This window comes from Trichomycterus rosablanca, chromosome 19, assembly GCF_030014385.1.
Source record: "Trichomycterus rosablanca isolate fTriRos1 chromosome 19, fTriRos1.hap1, whole genome shotgun sequence".
NCBI lineage: Eukaryota > Metazoa > Chordata > Actinopteri > Siluriformes > Trichomycteridae > Trichomycterus > Trichomycterus rosablanca.
In genome coordinates, this window is record NC_086006.1 from 21511949 (window position 1) to 21534104 (window position 22156).

The following is a 22156-nucleotide window of genomic DNA, read 5'->3' on the forward strand; positions in this document are numbered from 1 at the left end:
TTGACTCAGCTTTCCTAAATTCCACAGTTGCTTCTAAAGTTCTGAAAAGCCCTCAGCTCCCTTTCATGAGCCTGAAGACAACCAGCTCACAGATGAAACCAATTAGGAGGTGCTGGAATGTGCAGAGAAGGTCTGGAGTTGATTTAGTGGAGTGGCGTGGGGCATTCTTTGGTTTTTTTTTCGTGGGGACTACAGACCGAAAATGGGCCGACATGATCCCAGCTGGCCTTACTGTCCCAGTTCTAATGTCTCTTGGTGACGGCTTGTCAAAATCAGTGACTTTTTGAAGAACCCTTGTGGCTTTGCTGATTTTTCTTACCACATCCTTTGGTTTCTCTTGTTTTTTTCCTGTGTTAACCTCGCTGCACTTGCTTTTTTAGTATGTTTAGTTACAGCAGTTTTTTTGTGTGTAACCAAGAGCGTCTAGAGTCTCCATTTCTTCTAAAGCTGTTTTGATAGAAATCCAGGGCCAGCAAACCCACAGAACATTTGGCATCCTTGACTTGTCAGAAGTATTGACTTGGCACCAAGTCCCATGTTTTGTTTTTCTGAAGTGTTAGTAGTATTGAGTTTAGATGTTTACCACAATTTAGTTTAATAACAAATAGACATTTGGAGCTCCGGTCGTTGAGTTTTGAGTTTGTAGGTGTCTTCTCATTAAGTCAATGTGCATAAATCTATTTTTTAACTCAGAAAATGTATAAACTAATAACAGTACCAGTGCTGTTATGACGATTACAAGTCCCAATATCCCAATTTTGTGAGTAGTGGGAGTAATTTATAAAGCCAATGGAGATCATCTAAGTATATAGATGATAATTAAGTATATAGGTGATTATAGGTAGGGCAGTTGTAGCCTAGAGGTTAAGGTACTGGACTAGTAATCGAAAGGTCCCCACCACTGCCAGGTTGCCACTGTTGGACCCTTGAGCCAGGCCCTTAACCTTCAATTGCTCAGACGATACGTTGTCAAAGTGCTTTGGATAAAAGCGTCTGCTAAATGCTATAAATGTAAATGTAAATTACGTGCCAAAACTGGAAATAAATTGTATGGTTTAGTTATTATTGCTTTAATGATTTATACTATATGACCAAATGTATGTGTGACCGCTAGGCTGGACTTTATTTGTGCATAGGGGCAATGTTCTGCTGGAAAGGAAAGGCCTTCCTCAAACTGTTGCCGAAATGTAAAGTCAAAAAATTAAGTTTGATTTTATTGGGGTGGCCAATATAAAAAATTTTTAATACACTGTCCCCAATTTTCCTTCCAATCTAGTCATCTAGGCTTCTTTTTCTGCTGCTGCAAACCTCCACTTCTGACTGAGGAGAGCCTTGACTGACACAAATTCCCTCTAACGTGCAGTAGTCAACCACTTCTTTTCACCTGCACAAGGCGGGTTCATATTGAGATCTGTATCGAGCACAGAGAGCCACGCACTGATCTCTTATCTCCCTTCTTCAGGTGCCATCAATCAGCCAGCAGGGGTCGTAACTGATGCTGTCCTTCCTTGGACGAGCCAGTCGTTGTCTGTATAGGCGCCTGTAGTTTGCCTGTAGCTGAGATTTGATAGTGTTTGATAGTTTTAGTTGTGGGGTCGCATTGATAAGAGTTCTATAAACATTTAACAGTATATTTTCCCCTTACCAACATTGACACTGTTACGAGCTTACACTGCATGACTGATTGCATTTCGGTTCAAGCGTTCCACCAGCGTCTCACCGACTAATCGACAGCTGGGTAAATTCTGCCCAGATCAAATCACACCACCAGTGCTCATGACTGACATGGACCGTGTCGAGACAGTGGTCAAGAGAAGGCTCAGGGACCTCCAAGAAATTTCATCCTAGTCTGCTTCCGTATCGTTCTAGCAGACGTGTGAAGTGCCTCCAGTCTTCCAAGTATGCTTTGGACAAATATTATGACAAATTTTTCAGATGTGCTACAGACCTTTTGATTTCCTGGACTTGGAGCTTCGGCTTCAGCACTGTAGTTGTGAAATGTGTCTGAAATAATTGGCCTGGATTTTTAGAAGTCGAGGATGCTTCAGAATTCTGGGTCTCTCTATTTTTTATTATTTGTTTCTGTATTTTTATCTCTGAATTTTTTTAGCACGTCCAATTGCCCGATTGCGTCATGCCACTAATGCCGACCCCCGCTCTGATTTGAGGAGAACGAAGCTAACCCACGCCCCCTTCGACATGTGGGCAGCATTCGTATGCATTTTTTCACCCACACTAGACGAGTGCATATATGCGAATCAGCCTTGTGTACGGAGAGACACACCCTGATCAACGTACTTTCCCCCCCGCCTCTGTGCAGGCTTCATCAATGTACAATGCTACTGGGACTCTAATTTCCTTCGGGATCAATAAAGTGTCTGTCTGTCTGTCTGTCTCTGTCTGTCTCTGTCTGTCTGTCTATCTATCTATCTATCTATCTATCTATCTATCTATCTATCTATCTATCTATCTATCTATCTATCTATCTATCTATCAGCCAGCCAGCCAGCCAGCCAGCAGAGGTCGTAGTTGCATCAGTCACGAGGAGTCCCTATCCGGCTTAATACCCCACCCCTATATGAACAACAGGCTAATCGTTGTTCATGTGGCCGCTCAGCCCAGACGGATGGCAGAGCTGAGATTTGATACGATGTTTTCGAGATCCCAGCTCTGGTGTGCTAGCGTGTGTTTTTACCGCTGCGCCACCTGAGCGGCCGTTCTTTTGTTTTTTAGTACTAATGTGAGCAGGCAGTTATAAAAAGCATTTCTCTCCTTGTTATATCACGTATGACCTGAATGTGACAAATAAACTTTGATTTGATTTAATCTGTCTGAATTAGGACCAGTGAGTATTGAAATGAACGTCAGTGGAATCAGATTAGCAGGGAGCTTTGAATTTGTGTTTGAAGGAGGAGGATTCAATTATTTTGTCAACTAGAGGGATTTGTGTGCATTTGCTTTATTTGCAGGGCACGATTGCAAACGCTTCCAAAAAACAAGACAAATGTATTAAATTGCAGGGGTAGCTTAGTGGTTAAGGTACTGGACTGGAAGTTTGCCAGTTCAAGCCCCATTACCACCACCAAGTTGCCACTGTTGGGTCCCTGAGCAGGGCCGTTAACCCTCAGTTGCTATTGAGTTGTATTCAGTTGTAAAAGTCACTTTGGATAAAAGCCTCTGATAATTGCCACAAATGTAAATTGATTTTGTTCTGACAGGTATAATGGAAGATCTGAACACGTTCTTTATTTGTTGTTAATTGTGGTGTTCAAACATTGGAACTAGTACCACTGATGATATTTGACGTATCTCCAAATGCCAATTTAAATAGCCATGGAAAATTTGCTGCTCTTCACACTCAAAATAAAAATAAAATAAAAGCAATCAAATCTATATAATATATTAGCTCTGTCTGAAAACCTAGTGATCTCTCTACATAGACGCATTTTACGTCATCCCACATGTTCCCTAGAAGAAGGCATGTCTAAATTCTTAGATTCCTATAAATGCTGCCTACTAAGGTGCCTTAATTCTAAGTTATAATCTGACTGAATAATGAAGGAGCGTCCAATACTTCCTTAGCCGTGAAGGCAATCCAAGCATTCAGGGCTGAATACCAAATGTGTAAATATCTGACTACTGTAACCACTAATCCACTTTAGGTCATTCGCACGTCCTGCATTCACATTCACAATTTTCCCGTTTGCACCCCGTCTCAAAAGCCTGACTTGATACTTCCAGTGTGAAATAACAACCCAACATTTACATGATTCAAAATGCTTCAGACTGTCATAAGAGGAATCATTGATCTGTCTAACAGCCCATTAGCAAAGTGATTCACTCCTGATTCGCTTGAATGACTCCTCGATGTGACTCCTTACTGTGTTGTAGGCAGCGCTTTTATTTCTCTGCACCGTCGCCTCACAGCAAGCAGGTCCTGGGTTCGATCCGTAGGTGGGGTGGTTCAGGTTTGCATGTTCTCCCCATGTCTGCATGGGTTTCCTTTGGGAGTCTGATCCACTCATACCAGCACAACACACACTAACACCATGGCCACCACCATGCCATTGTCACTGCAGTGCTAAGAATGATTCACCACCTAAATAATACCTGCTCTGTAGTGGTCCTGAGAGAGTCCTGACCATTGAAGAACAGGGTGAAAGCAGGCTAAAAAAGTATGTAGAGAAACAGATGAACTACAGTCAGTAATTGTAGAACTACAAAGTGCTTCTATATGGTAAGTGGAGCTGATAAAATGGACAGTGAGTGTAGAAACAAGGAGGTGGTTTTGATGTTATGCCTGATCAGTGTATATGGACCATGAGCTTGTTGGGAATTCAAATTTAAAACATAGGACACCCCATGAGTCCTGATCTTGGGTTCAGCATTTCTGCTCTCACTTCATTGCTGTTCCTAATATTTGCTGGTGGTTGCTGACTCTGAGCAACAAATAAAGCCATTCTACAGCCTCCCCCCCCCCTCCTCTCCTTTCCAACATGGATATGCCAGAATAATTAAGCACCACATTAATTTTACACCTTCGCTAAATTGGCAGTGATTTGGCCGATGGCCTTTGGAAAACGGCACCAAGGCATCCAAATAAAATTAGGGTGCAGTCGAAGAAAAGACTTTCCAAGTGTGCGAGGGGGGGAAATGACCCCCGCCTCTGCAGACCTCGCAGCAGGAATTTGCGGTTGCACCGCTGTGTGGATTCAATCTGTTTCCATCTGGATGGATGATGAATATAGTCCCGGTATGTTTTCCTTTCAGTTTTATTTTATGCAGTCTCATTGGGAATGCTGCAGGCAGCCTGGAGAGGCCAGACATGATAAACAGTTTAACCTTTCGTCAGGGAGTCTGGATTCTGCCATCTGTGCAGTCCTGCGCAGAAAAGTACACACTACATGACTTTCAAAAACTCAACTCGGCCTGGAAGTAGGCGACTTGGGTTTAGTGGTTAGCACACAATGCGTAGTCAGTTTCCCGTTTTTACCATTTTATTTTTGCATTTACTCCCTTCGTATTTGGCCATACTTTACGTAATGGCAGTTGTAACCTAGTGGCTAAGGTACTGGACTAGTTATCCAAAGGTTGCCGGTTCAAGTCCCACCACTGCCAGGTTGCCACTGTTGGGCCCTTAAGCAAGGCCATTAACCCTTAATTGCTTAGACAGTACACTGTTGCGGTACTGTTAGTTACTTTGGATAAAAGCATCTCCTAAATACCAAAAAAGTAAATGTGAATGCACTTTTGGTGGATTTGCGTTTGAGGCCAGTCTTGCGCATGGAGAGTCACAATCCTGATCTCCACTTTCCTCCATTATTGTACACACACACCTCAGGCTACTAAACAGGGTTGAAGAGTTCAAGACCCCAGGCCCCTTTTAGTTTGTCCCCCCCCCCAACCATTGTATCTGTTAGGGGCGCCCATCTGACTGGTAGCAGAGAGTTTAGTAAACTCATAGAGTTTAGAATCCCAGTGTTGGTGTGCTAGCGGATAATTTAGATGAGACATTACACCCTACATAACTGTTGGAATAAGAGCTATTCCTCTTTTGATCATTTGAAACAATGAGATTTGAGGGATCACACACTATACAGAGCACTACGAGAAATAGGGAAGCTTCAAGTGTGAGAAGTTTCTTACAGGGTGCAGGTTACACCTCAGCATGAACCACAAAACATATGAGAAGCACTAGTGCAGCAGCTGAGCTGAGGGGCTGTGTCTCAAACCACACTACTGGCTAAACACACATTGCATTAATAGCATATTCATTTTGCCATCTATTATATGTATAGCACTAGACCAGGCAGCCTGGACAGCCAAGTTTTGGATCCATCAGTGTGTCCTTGTTTAAAATGTGAAATTCAACACATTTCTCCCAGGCTCCAAAATGTCCCCAGTAGTGGATGTGTTAAGGCCAGTTCACACTGGACTCAGTGTCACTTGATTCTAAAGTGTATGTCATACAAGCATTTCAATTCAAACCACATGTGTATGTTCCTTGGTATCATACAGTGTGTTTTAAAAAGTACATCTTTAATATCATATAACATATTTCAGTCTAATAAAAGACTTTTTTAGCTGTCATTCTAAAAAAGAAAGCTTCAAAACATAGGTGATTGTGTGTGTATGCATATGCATATGCGCTGATGAGCCAAAACATAAGAACCACCAGCCTAATATGCTGTCAAAACCAGAACATGTCCTTCAGCTTCTGTAAGTTGCAAGGTAAATCGTCTAAGTGTGCAGCTAGGTGCCATCTCTTCCAGTAGAAAATGATGCACACATGCCCGATGTTTTCATTATTTTGGCGAAAATGCCCTCTTACATTGCTTTGATGTCCAATTTTGATGCTTGTGTGCTCATTCTAGGTGCTTTCTACATTGGACAGGAGTTGACATGGCACCAAAACATAGAAATTAGCACTTAAAACCAGTCAAAATGCCCAATGCCTGGATCTCTGTTTCCTCCAAAGGTTAAAAAACAAAACAAAGTGTTCGCAGTGTTTTGGCATAGATTGTATTTGGTATAAAAAAGTACTCTTTCTACCCCCTTCCTTAATTCACCCTTCTTGAAATTCTTGACATTTTTGTGGTGGATATACTCAGCGCTGTAGTTTTAAATCTGAAATTGGTTCACTTTAAGAGGCACACGTGAAGGGGACTAGCTTCATTTGGCTTTTTGAATAGTGGAAAGTGCCGTCATGCCAGACATTATGTTCATGAATTACCCACCGGCCCATCCAGCAGTATAAATAGAAACCTGGAATACAGAACAAGCCGGTGGATTAAAGCACGTTATATTATAATGCTGTGTTCTATACAGTCTGCACAGGTTGGAGAACATTGATTCAATTTGAATACCAATAACTTGACCTGAAGTGTTACCAGAAGTGCTAGCCTAGACTGTTGTGCCACCTAAACCCATGAGGAAACCGTGGCTGAGGAATTGCAATAGGAAATTGTCCAGTTTCCTGTTGCAATTGCTCAGCCACTCGCATCACTCTCATACTGGCCAATGAGGGCCTTAGGCTTGTCGTTTCCAATTCCCTTTTGCTATTCCTCTGCCAACTGCACACTTGATCTGGTGAATACTGATCTGGCTTTCTGTAGAGAAAATATTTCCAAGCTATTCTATGCAGATGCAGCCAGGGATGGAAATCTTTCAACACCTTAATTCAGGGTGCCAGGATGTGATTATACACTGATTCTTACTGTTTCTGGATGCATCTTGAGTCTGGAGATGATGGATTGTTTTAATTTTGTGAGCTCTCGATGTTTTTGGGTTAAAGTGATGGTATTTAGAGATATAGAAATAGACTAGAGAGGAGAAATTGACTAATATGAGGTGTCACTGTCTCTGGAAAGCCTAATATTATTTGATTTAAGTGGTTTTACTATTGCTGTTATGGTACTTTTCTATTTTTAATGTGATATTAGCATAATTGTATATTCTATTGGTATGTGTTGGTGTTTTTCTTGCAAAAAATGTCCCTGAAACTGTTAAATTGCCTCAGGTTGCTTTAAAAACTTGCTTATCAATGGGATAACTGTCAGATCTGTTCTGTAGCTAATGCATGCTGGTACCTACTACACTCTGGGCATACCATTAATACAGTAGTGTGCGATTTGGGACGCAGCTGCTTTGAATGTCGTCATTATTTAAGCTCTGGCTTGTATTAACATTTTAGGCATTTAACAAATGCCTTTATCCAACAGTTTGCAGTCTGAGCAATTAAGGGTTAAGGGCCTTGCTCAACAGCAGCAGCCTGTGGTGGGGTTTAAACCAGCGATCTTCTGATTACAAGTCCAGTACCTTAACCACTAGGCTACAACTGTTTGCAGCTCTCCCTAAGAGGCCTTTGTTCCCATCCACCAAATTCACAGAGTTTAATCTCAGCCCATTAAAAGTCTTGCAAACAGTAATTCCAACCACCTTAAAAATGAGCATTAACTCAAAAGCTGGGTTAAAGCGATGTAATATACTCAGATGATGGTAAAAGCTTAGAATAATGATCTCTTTGCTGATTCCTTTAATTAGGAGATTATTTAGTCGGATTATTAGTCCCACTTATCTATTCTATAGTTAAACACTGTTAAAAACAGCTCATCTTCTTAAGACATTTTGCTGTACTAACAGATTTTGGAACAAGATGCCCCAGTTAGGTGTTTACATGTGTGTTTATACTTTGAACCATGTATTATAATGTATATTTTTTTATACCCCTTTGTAAACTATAGTCAGTAACAAGCTTCTCTAGATAACCCTGGAGTTATATGTACTACTGTTCTCTGGTGTTCGCCAGTGTATTGAATGAAGTGATTTTTTTTTTATATATAATGCTTTTGTGTGGTTGGTCCTTTTCAGCCCCGAAGACCTGCAGCCCCAAGCAGTTTGTGTGTAAGGACCAGGTGACCTGCATCTCTAAAGGCTGGAGATGTGATGGAGAGAAAGACTGTCCTGATGGTTCCGACGAGGCCTCCGATATCTGTGAGTAATTTGGCCCATTGAGTTTTGTCCATTCTGAACACACTGTGATGTGACTGTACAGTATTATACCATGTGAACAGAAATCTGGCCCTGCTGTCCTATCACTGTGACTCAGAGCAGTAAACACACTGGGTCTCTCTAAAAACCTTGCTGCCTACTGCCTACCTGGCAGCTGCCTAAATAGAGAGCATTCTAATAAGACATTGAACTCATATAGCAGATTATTTAGACACACTACTTAGACATTACAGCGTTTATGTCACTGCAGTATTCACTTACTAAGCTAACACAGTTAGCCTCAGGCCACTCAAACCAATGGGCTGAGGTGACACAACCTGCTAGCATGCCTGCTAACATCTCCTTCTGTGTACAGAAAACAGTTAAACAGTCACTGACAAGACTGAATTTGCAAATAAATGACACTTGTACATGTTTATACATTTGAAAAGAACTCGTCCGTTACTCCGCATTCGTCCACCATATTTAAAATCTTTGGTGAGAAAAGTTATGCTCCACTGAATGCTGGGATTGCCTTCAACACTAAGAAAGCATTAGATGCTCCCTCGTTATTCTGTCAAAATTATCTTTCAAATTTAAGGTGCCTTACTAGGCAGCATTTTAAGGCATCTAAGAATTTGAACGGTCTTCTTCTCGGGAGCGTGTGAAGGATGACGTAAAATGCGTCTATGTACAGAGCTCACTAGGTTTTCAAACACACCCCATGTGACTAGATATCAATCCCTACATGTCCATTCACAGTGGTGACCCAGAGCAATAAACACACTGTGAGAGGATGAGTAAGGCTGGATTTCTAGTCACATGGTACATACTGTATAGTCATATCACAGTAGTGACTTAGAGCGATAAACACACTGTAGACTGGTAGCCAAAAGCGAGATTGCATAACACACAGCGTTTCATCCAACACACAGCGTTTCATCCAACAGAAAAAGCTCATAATGACATGGCATAATTTCCTGGTTAAAAGCTATAAGACGGAACCAGCTGCCATTCTGTAATTGAGATTAAACGCCCAGGTTACATATTAAACCACACTCAAAAAAGTCATAACCGTGACGGCCCTTTACAGAGACACATTTAAATATGCAGTCGCTAATAATTCTAATGAAGGGGATCGGTTTAGGAAATTAGCCAAATTGTGCCTACGTGAATCCAGGTATGTACTGCCAAGCCACAAGCACAACAGTGTCATTAGCACTGCTTATATGCATAATGCTAGTCTTAAATGAAATGTGCAGCGTGGCATTCGACACTATCACATTAGATCTGTGGATGACCCTATTTCCTCCTCCCCAACTCACCACTGCAGTGTGACTTCTAATCCCCAGTGCTCACATGAAGTCAGGAAGTTTCTTTCTATGATATTAAACTGCTTTATTGACCTCTCTGGCTTCTAGGACGACAGGAAATCATTCCTCCAGACATGTGATTTAGCATTTGAAGTTAATTACTAACCAGCCATGTCGCCAGCAAACCTTGCACTCTGCCATTGTTTCTCTCCGTCTCTGTACATGTACATTTATCAGTCTGGTTGTAAACTGGCGTTTGAAACTTAAACCTGTGCATATCAACAGAAATGTGCTCACACATTAGCTATCTGTCTGTCTGTCTGTCCGTCTATTTGTCTATCTATCTATCTATCTATCTATCTATCTATCTATCTACCTATACACACGTATACAGGCGCTTGGTTGGTGCAGTAGTCTAGTAAGCTAGCCCACCACTGTTGACATCCAGCTTTGAAGTGGCAACAAACTGTGATGCTCTGTGTATTCTGTCATCTTTCTTTCAGAACCAGCATTAACTTCTTCAGCAGTTTGAGCTACAGTAGCTCGTCTGTTGGATCGGACCACACGGGCCAGCCTTCGCTCCCCACATGCATCAATATTATTTTTTTTATTTTCCCCCTTCTTCTCCCCCTTTAGCGCATCCAATTGTTCAATTTGCATCGTGCTTCCTCTCTGTCTATGCCGAACCCTGCCCTGACCGAGGAGATCGAATATCCCCTCTGAAATATGGTCAGCAGCCGGATGCATTTTTGCCACCCGCACATTGATGAGTTTGCCGCCTCCTAGCGTTGCATGCGGAGAGACACACCTTAAAGGCACTCTTCCTCATCTCTTGTGCAGGCGCGTCTAGTCAGCCGGCAGAGGTCGTAATCGCATTCTGACCGAGAGAGACCCACATCCGGTTCTTTCTCCCACCTCCCAACTGAGCAACCGGCCAATCGTTGCTCATACAGCCACTCAGCTTCGAACCGGTAAGGCAGAGCTGGATTCGATACCAGGTACTCAGAATCCAGCTCTGGTTGCAGCTTGTCTTTTTACCGCTGCGCCACCTGAGTGGCTTCCTTGGACCACTTTTGATAGATACTTACCACTGCAGACCGGGAACACCCCACAAGAGCTGCAGTATTGGAGATGCTCTGACCCATTCGTCTAGCCATCACAATTCGGCCCTTGTCAAACTCGCTCAAATCCTTACGCTCGCCCATTTTTCCTGCTTCTTACACATCAACTTTGAGGATAAAATGTCACTTGCTGCCGAATATATCCCACCCACTAACAGGTGCCATGGTGAAGAGATAGTCAGTGCTATTCGCTTCACCTGTCAGTGGTCGTAATGTTATGCCTGGTCGGTGTATATAGTTTGTGTGTGTGTTTAGACCCTCTTCTATTGCTTCACATAATTCATTTCAGCAACTGTACACACTTGAAGTACATCTATAATTATAAAATTACCTCTTGGTTCGGTGCCAGCTATAATCTCTTACACTATCTACCCAGCAGTGTGTCCAAATATAACATATCTTATGTAACAGCATATATGGAGAGGTATAGAATCATGTTTGTGGTCTGTGTTGTTTCTGGATGTAGTTGCTGTTTGGTTTCTGCTGTGTGTAGTACAGGCCTAAATCAGGATTAATAATGTTTATTGGCAACCGTGTGGGAAAGTTTCCCTGAGCCCATTTGAATGCTTTCCAAAACATCAGAAGTCACATGTACCAGATAGTGGGTTCTGTCTTTTACAAGTCATATACAGAGATTTCTCTGTATTCTTTGAATCTTTTGATAATATTATGCGTGGTAGGGGGTAAAATATCTTAATTTCTCACTGTTGCATAATGTAGCATGTGCTTCTAATACAGTTAGCTGTACTTTCACAAGTTTTAATTCATGTCTGTGAATCATTTGATGATATTATGCCCTGTAGAAGGTTAAATATTTGAATTATTTGTGTGTATACTTCAGTTCAGGCAGTTGTTAGTCAGAAGAGTGATTATCAGTTTCCCAATCTGTACATGTACATGCTGGTATGTTCAGAGTTCTGAGCTCTACCTTCCCCCAGTATTGTTATGTCTTGGCCTTTAATTGCATGGCTGTTCCCAGACGCCTCACCTACGCTGCAATTACCCTCTCCACCTCCTCCTTTCTTCAGGTAAAAGCCCTGATGTGACTAAAGCGAAGGGCTACATCCTTACAGGAGATACCAGAATCACCACAGAGCTTTAAGCTTTAGTCATAGCTGAATATTTCTTCTGTTTTGGATGACAAATATAAAGATGCATAAAACTTAAGCACCAGTTTGTACACCCCTTATGTGTGAAAACAATATGTAGCAGATGTTGATTTATTTGCTTAATGTGTCATTGGGGGGAGGTACATTGAGAATTTAATGTGTCATAACTTTTGGACATACCATTCTGGAAACAGCTCGTGAGGTATTTTAGAAATAAAATTAAACTTGGCCTGTTATTAAAAAAAAATTCTACTGAGTTTAGAGGGAAGTGGGTATGTTTAATTTAAAGAAGTCTTTCCATTAGGATTATAAACTGGTGAGAAAAATCATATCGAGTCTCAGCTTTGCCTGCCTGCTGGGCTGAACAGCCACATGAACAACGATTGGACTGTTGGGGATCCCTGATTGCAGTCGAGGTGAATATATTGCTGCTCACGCCTCCTCCGACCCGCGCACAGCCCATGAATGGGAACCCTTTTTTTTTTTTTTACCTATGCACTCTGCACAGGTGCCTCTCTATCTGCCAATCAGGGTCCTTACACATAGTCCGGTCATTCCGCCCTAGCAGAGACGTGTCTGCTGCAGACACTGCCAGTTATGCCCGCTAGATGGTGCCCAGACGACCGGTGGCAACGCTGCCGCGACACCTGGGCGTCTTGCATATTTTTTTTTTAATTTAGCACACTCAATTTTGTCTTCCGCTGCTGAGAGATACCAGATTGCATCCGAGGAGAGCACGTCGCTGTACACGCCTCTTCCGACACGTGCACAGCCCTCCTCTTCTCGCCCCTGCATTCTGCACAGGCGTCTCTTCCACCAATCAGGGTCTTTACACAGCGTATGAAGACCCACCCACCCACAGACCCACAGATCTGACCTGCACATCAGTTTAGCATGGCAGAAGCTCAAGTTATGACCACTACACAACTTTTTGCACTGATTTTCGCTCGGCTCTGGATTCGGGAGGAACTCGGTGTTCGCTCTGCGATCAAAACTCGGCTCTCAATCAATGTGAGAAACAGCGAGGGGAAACACAGGGGAGAGGTTGGTAACAGGTGGTGGAGCGCAATATAGTTTCTATCAGAATACATCAGCACACGTGAGATCGTTCTCTACAAAACAAAATATTTATTAACCTCCAACTCACTACAGAACGATCCATGCTGCTCGTGTTGCCAAATCCACTCAGATTCATTTATTTCATCAGCGCACAAACTTTGATTGCTCGCTACTTGTTGATGTGCATGTTTGGACGTGGTATCATTAAACCTTTCATCACTTCTCACGTGTGTTTTCGTGACAAAACATAGTTTTGGAGACCAGAGAAGCTCGCCTGTGATTCCCCCTGGTGATGGATGGTGTAGTGTAAAACTCCCCATCGCCGATCAGTCGTGTAGTGTGAACATTACAGTGACCACGTGTTAATCAGAGTGTCGTGTAGTGTAAACTTGGCATAAGCTGTACAACAGCCAGGTGTATGTTTACATTACATTTACAATGTTGTAGCATGTCAGACAAATGGAAGAAAACAGTAACATTCATTTTTTATTATTATTTCATTTGTCTGACATGCTACAACATTGTAAATGTAATGTAAACATACACCTGGCTGTTGAATGTTACTGTTTTCTGTTTTGGATTAATTATTTATGTAAACAAAATACACAAATATTTTTAATAATAAATGTTCTTTGTACAATTATCACATTCGTTCTCTGAACATCTTTACATATTTAAACAAAACCTGTTAATGTAACTCAAATATGCCTAAATGTGTTGAATCGAAATTGAATCGAAAATCGAAGATCGAAGATCGAATCGAATCGGGACCTTGTAAAATCGGAATAGAATCGATCCAGGAAATTAGTGGCGATACCCAGCCCTAGTATCAAGGGTTTTTTTAAGAAGAAGATAGACTTTATTTGTCATATATACATATACAGTTGTACAGTACAAGAAAATTCTTTCTTCGCATATCACAGCTTGTTTGGAAGCTGGGCTCAGAGCGCATGGTCAGCCATCGTATGGCGCCCCTGGAGCAGACAGGGTTAAGGGCCTTGCTCAAGGACCCAACAGTGGCTGCATAGCAGAGCCTGGATTTTAACTGCCAATCTTCCGGTTGATAGCCCAAAGCTCTACCCATTAGGCTAACACTGTACCAACATGTGCTTAAGGCTGTTTGGTTACAAGTTTTAAATACATGTCTGAGATTTATTCTTTTACAGAATTGTTAATATAAAATAGAAATTTTGACATCAAGATATTTTCCCACATATAATTTAACTCATTTAAATATTGAATTACATATTGAATTTATTTCAGGAATACATGCAAACACGCTGTGAGATGTAAAAGCTGTTCAGCGCTTGTAGGAAACTCTTTTATGGACTTGCTTTCCTTATTAGGGTGGGAAAACACACACAGAGTTTGTTCTTCAGCCTGTGTAAATACACTCAGCAAATCTCCCTGATTGTGGGTGTCATTTAAACATTAAAAATACACCCAAACGAACCAGCGTGGGCAGCCAGAGCTTCCATGTGTACCTTTAAACTGCCTTTATAAAGACTTCTCCCCTAAAAAGGTTCTTCTCTTCTTCCCCCTGCTCGGTTGAAGTCAGGCAGACTGAATGTTCTTCCAGCTGGATCGGCCCGCTGATTATGTAACGGCTCTGACTGACGCCATTAGACACAGGGAGGAGTGTAAGGTCTGTAAATGTTTTTCCAAAGTGCGGGCACTCCTCAGAAGCAGACACAACACTGCTCTCTTCTACACTAACACACACACTAAACATTTCAGCTTCTCCTGTCATGTCTCTTCTGTTATGGTGCGTTTTAGTTCGTATCGAAGACGCACAAACAAACAGAATCAAAACGGTGACGTCCAGACTTACAGAATAATCTGCAGAGCACTCAGACTATAACAGTCTTCTGAAAATGGGTTTATGTGCACTGTGAGATGATTGGGATCATGTTCATTTAGCGGTGTAGCTACATAGCGCACTTGTTAGCTGACTTCACATGGTTGTTTATTTTATTTATTTATTAGGATTTTAACGTCATGTTTTACACTTTGGTTACATTCCTGACAGGAACGGTAGTTACTGTTTACACAAGATTTATCAGTTCACAAGTCATGGACAATTTTGTATCTCCAGTTAACCTCACTTGCACGTCTTGGGACTGTGGGAGGAAACCCGAGCTCCCAGAGGCAACCCACACGTGGGTGAACATGCAAACTCCACACGGAAAGGACCCAGAGCGCTCCACTTGGCAATCGAACCCAGGACCTTCTTGCTGTGAGGCGAAAGTGCTACCCACCGAGCCACTGTGCTGTCCTCACTTGCTTGTGTTAATTTACAGTGAGGCTGGGCATATATTGCAGTGGTAGTTCAGCAGTTAAGGTACTTGACCAGTAATTAAAGGTTGCTGGTTTAAGCTCCACTACTGCCAAGTATCCACTGTTGGACCCCTGAGCAAGGCTCTTAATCCTCAATTGTTTAAATTGTTTTTAGTCACAGCTGTAAAGAGTCTGCTATAAATGTAAATGTTAGATCATCATGGTTCACAAAACTATTGTTTCTGAGGCCGATTTTAATGAAGAGCTTTTAATCCCTACATGTGATTCCAGGGATACTTTAGACCCTTGGGTGAGTTGAAAGCCAAAAAAATGGGTTTCAGCGAAAAATAATAATAATTAATAATAATAAATAATAATAATTTTCCATGTACGCCCTCTTGTGGAGGCTTTAAACCACGTTACATCTGGTAAACCTCAGTGGGACCAGATTGCCACTATTTTTATTAATTAAGTAGCTTTTGTTTTGAAAAATGTGGGCACAAAGCTGGACAAAACCAAGGGCATGAGCAAAGAGTTGATCTCCGCAGCCTACTCTATTCTGAAAAGGAGTGTGCCTAAAAAAATCTAAACTGTCATTAGAAGGAGTGTCCACATACTTCTGGCCATCTACGTCTGACCATCCCATTTTTAAAAAAATTAAAAATTAGTGACAGCACCTTAACCAGACACTAGGGGTCACTGTTACAGCCGCTTTTTTCCCCCTTGCAGGGCCTTTGTCCTCCCTCAGACACGACCAGTGTTGTCTGTAGAGAATCATTTAGGCCGGTAGCTCAGCTGGCTCTTGAACCCCGGTCTCAGCAGTGGTGGGCATCTTGTGCTTGAGTCACTTGTTTCCACTTGTAATGTAGTGTTTCTGTTATTTTGTCTGCCGTGTGTACGTTCTCATGGGAAATGTGGGTTCCTGTACCTTGTGTTCACCTGCTGCTAGTGTTGACTGTGGGAACCGAGTCTTCCAGCCGCTTACACTCGCGATTGGAACCCAGACGAAGCAGTTTACAGGAATGCTCGCACCGTTAGCACAGTTTACATAACGTATGCTTACAGACAGGTCCTGGCAGGACCGTGTCACTGCTCTGTTTGGGAACGCCGAGAGCCGTTAATCGTGCGGCTACACAAAGCAGTTAGTCACACGATGGATCTCGGCTTGTCGAGCCGATCACAACACTTACGTTCAATGGACCAGATGGCACAGGAATGAGTCGCTGGTTCATGTGGTTTCTGATGGAAGACGCCAGTTTAATTCACAACTGAAGTCAGTACAGGACCACTGCTGCATGTAAACAAACTCGGACACGCCTCCAAGTGATGGAAAAAGCATTTGCCCCCTTCTGATTTTCTTGTTTTTTTAATGGTTGAATGTTTGTTTGTTTGTTTATTAGGATTTTACCGTCATGTTTTACACTTTGGTTACGTTCATGACAGGAACGGTAGTTACTCATTACACAAGATTCATCAGTTCACAAGTTTATATGAAACACAGTCATGGACAATTTAGTGTCTCCAATTCACCTCACTTGCATGTCTTTGGAATGTGGGAGGAAACCCACTCGGCCATGTAGAAAACATGCAAACGATCGAACCCAGGTCCTCCTTGCTGTGAGGTGACAGTGCTACCCACTTAGCCACTGTGCCGCCCTAATGGTTGAATGTAAACCTAGAACATCCAACGATGGTGCGAGGCTCTGTCTCAAATAGGAAAATACTCGTCTGTGTTTTGACCCCCCCCCCCCCCCCCCCCTTTTGTGTTCACAGAATTGGTAGGGAGTTTGTTATTTACCGATTTGCCCGAGTTGTGTTTTTAGCTGCTTTACACTTCCACATCTTGGACATTTTGACTAAGCGATTGCTAACTGAATTGCCGTAGGATTGCTAGGAGTGCTTCAGATTAACCAGTAAACGTGAGGCGCTTGAATGCTGCGCAAATGAACAATGTTAAATTGCTAAACACAAAGGTCTGTGACACGATTTTCATGGCCATGAGTTAGGTAGGGCCTTAATTATAAGGTTTCAGATCCTTGTACAAAATGTAATATAGAACCAACAGAACAGAAAATCCAAAACACTCATGTAACACAGTCACTCATATGGAAAATATATATATATATTTTTATTTTCCTCCAGTTGGGTCATATTTAGCATCAACGACTGCAAACACTTCCACCAAATGCTTCCGAGGGAGGCACGGTGGCTCGGTTGGGAGCACTGTAACCTCACAGCAAGAAGGTCCTGAGTTTGATTCCCAGGTAGATCAGTTCAGGTACTTTCTGTGTGGAGTTTGCATGTTCTCCCCGTGTCTGTGTGGGTTTCCTCCAGGAGCTCCGGTTTCCTCCCACAGTCCAAAGATGTGCAAGTGAGGTAAATTGGAGATCCAATATTGTCCATGACTGTGTTTGACATTAAACTTGAACTGATAAATCTTGTGTAGTGAGTTTACACCAAAGTGTAAAACATGACATTAAAATCCTAATAAATAGATGCTTCTGAAAACCAGAGTTCAGCCTTTCATGTTTCTGTGGAGAGAATTTGGTCCAGTCGTCTTTGCACACTAGATGTCGTTAAAGCATGAACCCAGCATCGAGTTCAAGGTTCGAGTCAGGCCACCACCCAAAACCTAGAGTGGGATTTATTTTCCTAGATCTAGGAACTAAATCCCACTAAGCCGTGCAGTCATTAGTAAAAAAAAAAAAAAAAAAATGTTGGCTACATTTGTCACACGTGGGTGTTTCTCACGCCACCCAAACACCACACCCATGACTTCCCAGCATCCTCTGTCTGTCCTATCTTCAGTTTTCCTGTGTGACTCACGTTGGCTGGTGACATCTCGTCGTCTGTAGTTGACCACCCTGCTCGTGAAATGATGATTCTTTATTTCCACAGTGCTGAGCTTTTCTTCCTCCAGGTTATCGTCTGTGCTGCTAATTTTTCTCCTGGGTTCATGTCATAGCTAGCCTCATAAGTACTTTTTATACACAAATGTTTAATAAAACAGTCAAAAAGAATCTGTAGTATTAGATTGTTTTTCTGACTTAATTGATAAGGTACTGCATTAGTTATTGGAAGACTGCTAATTAAAGCCCAGACACTGCAAAGTTGCCAATTTTCAGGCCCCTGACAAAGGCACTTAACCCTCAATTGCTTGCATTATATCGGCCACTTTGGATAAAAGCTCCTGCTAAGTACCAAAAATCCAAATGTAAATATGCCGCCAGACTAGTTAATGCCAGATGTAAACTGTAGACTTGTAATGTTAAATGTAGCAGCTTAGTGGTTAAGGTAATGGACTAGTAGTCAGAAGGTCACTAATTTATGCTCCACCACTGCCAAGTTACTACTCCTCCCGCCCTCACCGTTTCCAACCAAAATATATCCCTCAGATTTAACTCCAAACTCAAGACGCACCTGCAAAATCACAGGGCTAAATGGCAATTCAAGAAGGTCTAAACTCAGGGGGTCTAAACTCAGACCACCACAGTGGGTCATTTACACTTTGGGAGGAGGAAGAAAAGCACCCATGTGACCCATCTGGACAGAAATAAAATCACAGAGGAGCACCTTTTAAATCAGGCATTACTCTGGGTCCCTCAATATTCAATCAGAATCAGAATCAGAATCAGAATCAGAATCGGGCTTTATTGGCCAAGTATGCTCACACATACAAGGAATTTGTTTTTGGTTACACAGATGCTTGCAGTGCACGAAAAATACAATACAGACAATCTTATTCACACAGCTCACTCTCTCTCTAACACACACATTCATACCTGTAAACATAGAAAACATTGTAAACATTTAGCATGTGCAATTTACATTGTAATTTTAAAAAGGTGCAGTTTTGTGCAATATAAAAACTATAGAAAATATAAAAATATATAAATATGAAATGGAAGTAAAGGTGAAAATCCTGTGTATGCCATTACATAAATGAAATAGGTAGTTTTTGATGTGCAAGTGTCCCGAGTATTAACAGGATGGGGCTTTAGTCTTTTTTCCTCCAATTTTCCTCCCAGTCTAGTCATATCCAATGACCCTATTGCATTACGCATCCTCTCTACTGATGTCGACTTCCTCTTCTGATTGAGAGGAGTCATGACTAACACACGCCCCCTCCGACATGTGTGCAGTAGCCGACCACATCTTTTCACCTGCTCAAGACCAGTTCATAAGGAGATCAGCTTTGTGTACAGAGAGACACACCCTGATCACATGATCCCCCGTCTCTGTGCAGTCGCTATCAGTCAGCCAGCAGAGATCGTAACTGCATCAGTTATAATGAATCCCCTCCAGCACCCTCCCTGTGAACGAGCAAATCATTGTTCATGTAGGTGCCCAGCCTGCCGGTAGCACAGCTGAGATTCAAACTCGTGAGTTCAAGATGTCAGCTCTGGTTTGCTAGCGTGTTTGACCACTGCGCGTCCTGAGTGCCCAGTGATGGGATTAACATTAGACCGCTGTACCACTTTTGTTTGTTTTTTTCTATTAAATTCCAAAGACCCCCAAAATCACAGGGCTGAATGCCAATTCAAGGGGGTCTAAACCCAGAGGGGTCTTAACCTATCAGGCCACCACTGAGGAGGCAGAAAAGCACCCACATGACCTATTTGGATAGAAACAAAATCACAGAGGACAAACTTTAAAATCATGTATTATTCTGAATCCATGAACGTTCAATATGAATGTGGCTTTAGTATGTGCACCCCCTGTACTGACCTATTTTAAACTTTAAATGGTACTGAATTAGGAATCCAGAAATAGTTTCACCTTTATGTAGTAATCCATGAGCGGTGGACGTGTGTTGCAGATCTGTGTGGGTTTGTTTTAATTAATGGCACTGCGGCTAAGTGACCCAGATCCTTCCCTCATACACCATATGGACAAAATATGTGGACACCTAATAATTCACTGTGTGGATAAAGGATAAAGCTTGAGGAGTGGATGTTGCTAGTTCTGTTGTTGTTTTTGTGGAACGGTAATGCCTTCGTGTCCCAGCGAGCCCTCTTTAAGGACCGTGTTGAGACCTATCTGAACGAGGGAGTTCATTATTGGCTTTAAAACCACAGAGCCGCTTAATCCAGAGTTTTTTTTACGCTGGGCTAAATGATAGATTACATTACCTAGCTATTACAGTCTCAATCAACGATCTATACCTGCATGTACAATTATCGTGAGTTATGGCTGGGTGCTGAATGTTTTGTGTGTCGGACGCACTTCCTGTCTTTTTCCATTCCTTCAGTTTGTGGTTGGAGCTGGTTGGAAGTAGCTAAACACGAATGGGATTTGAGTACAAAAGCTAATTATTTGTCTTCAGTCCAACATACAGATTAAATAGACAGTATTCAAAATACAGCTAATCTTTGTAAACCGATGAGCCAAAACATTAGGACCAATCATGTTACCAGCAGGTCTTTCAGCTTCTTTGTGACAGCCATTCACATGATCTTTAAAAAAATTACATTCGTCCACTTCGAACCACTCAGATTTCTTCCATTGCTCAGATGTCCAGTTCTGATGCTTGCAGAATTGTAGGTGCTTTGATGGTGGACAAGAGATCACCTTAGCATGGATACTTTGAGTGGCGTGTGATCATGCAGTCAGACGTCAGAGCCTTCATGTCCTCTTGGATCAATAACTCATGTCCACCCAAAAATCTGTCCGAGGTTCCTGGACTGTTTCTCCTCAGAACACTGTTGATGGGTACTCAACATAGCTTCCTGTAAGCACCACTTTTTTTGGAGATGGTTCAACCCCAGTCGTCTGGGTTCTTATCAAGTCATTCAGGTCATTATGCTGATCCTACCTCACAGCCATAAATATAAACATAAAAATGTAAAATGGACCCGCAATATAAAGGCAAGATACAATAAGTAGACTCAGACGTAACACCAATCATGCCATAAAATGACACGTGTTAAACATGGCGTTAAATCCAAACACACACACACTTTATGCTGATCATATCTGCTGCATTCAACACAGATCCATGAACAACTACGATCAGCCTGACATTTAATATATTTTTTACAGTTACGTACACATTCATTTATTCATTTTCTGTTTTACCACCACTTAATCCTATTCAGGGTCAAGGAGGGTCCGATTAACTGGACAAAAGGCATGATACCACCAGGATGGGTCACCAGTCTATCACAAGGCAATTTATTATCTCCAATTAACCTGGCTGCATGTCTTTGGACTGTGAGGAAACCCACACAGACACGAGGAGAACATACAAACTCTACACAGAAAGCACCCAGACCGCTTTAGCTGGGATTCGAACCCAGGACCTTCTTTCTGTGAGGCGACAGTGCTACCCGACAAGCTGCACAATTGTTACAAAATACAAAAATTGGCATGAATATTTTTAGGGGTGGTTCTAATGTTTTAGCAAATTAAAAAAATCCCCAAAAATGGATTTATTTATTTATTTATTCACCGGCTGGCGTTTGTTTGAGAACCAGCCTGTGCTTCTGTGCCATTTTTCTGTGTGACCGAGTGCCGGTGGCGTTGGCGACGGTTTAGGAAGGAAGCAATCGTGGGTCGTTCATGTGCGCCTCTGTTAACCCAGAGCCAATAACTTCCTTTTCATTTCCTCAGATCCTCTGCCCTGACTTTTCCTGCCGGCCCGCTCTCCTCCCCACACGCCTCTCTCTGTTACACACACACACACACACACACACACACACACACACACACACACACACACACACACACACACACACACACACACACGTGCATTCCGATACGGCATTGTCATTTCCACAACGTGTGT

At 42.2% G+C, this 22156-nt stretch overlaps 1 protein-coding gene across 1 annotated transcript in view; it reads left to right on the plus strand.

The window, feature by feature from the left end:
• Positions 1-22156, plus strand: part of lrp1ab (low density lipoprotein receptor-related protein 1Ab) — a 146247-nt gene that overhangs the window by 17685 nt on the left and 106406 nt on the right. Inside the window, exon 2 of the mRNA XM_063016137.1 lies at positions 8371-8493. Coding sequence (XP_062872207.1) covers positions 8371-8493 — 123 coding nt within the window. The remainder of the gene's footprint in view (positions 1-8370; positions 8494-22156) is intronic.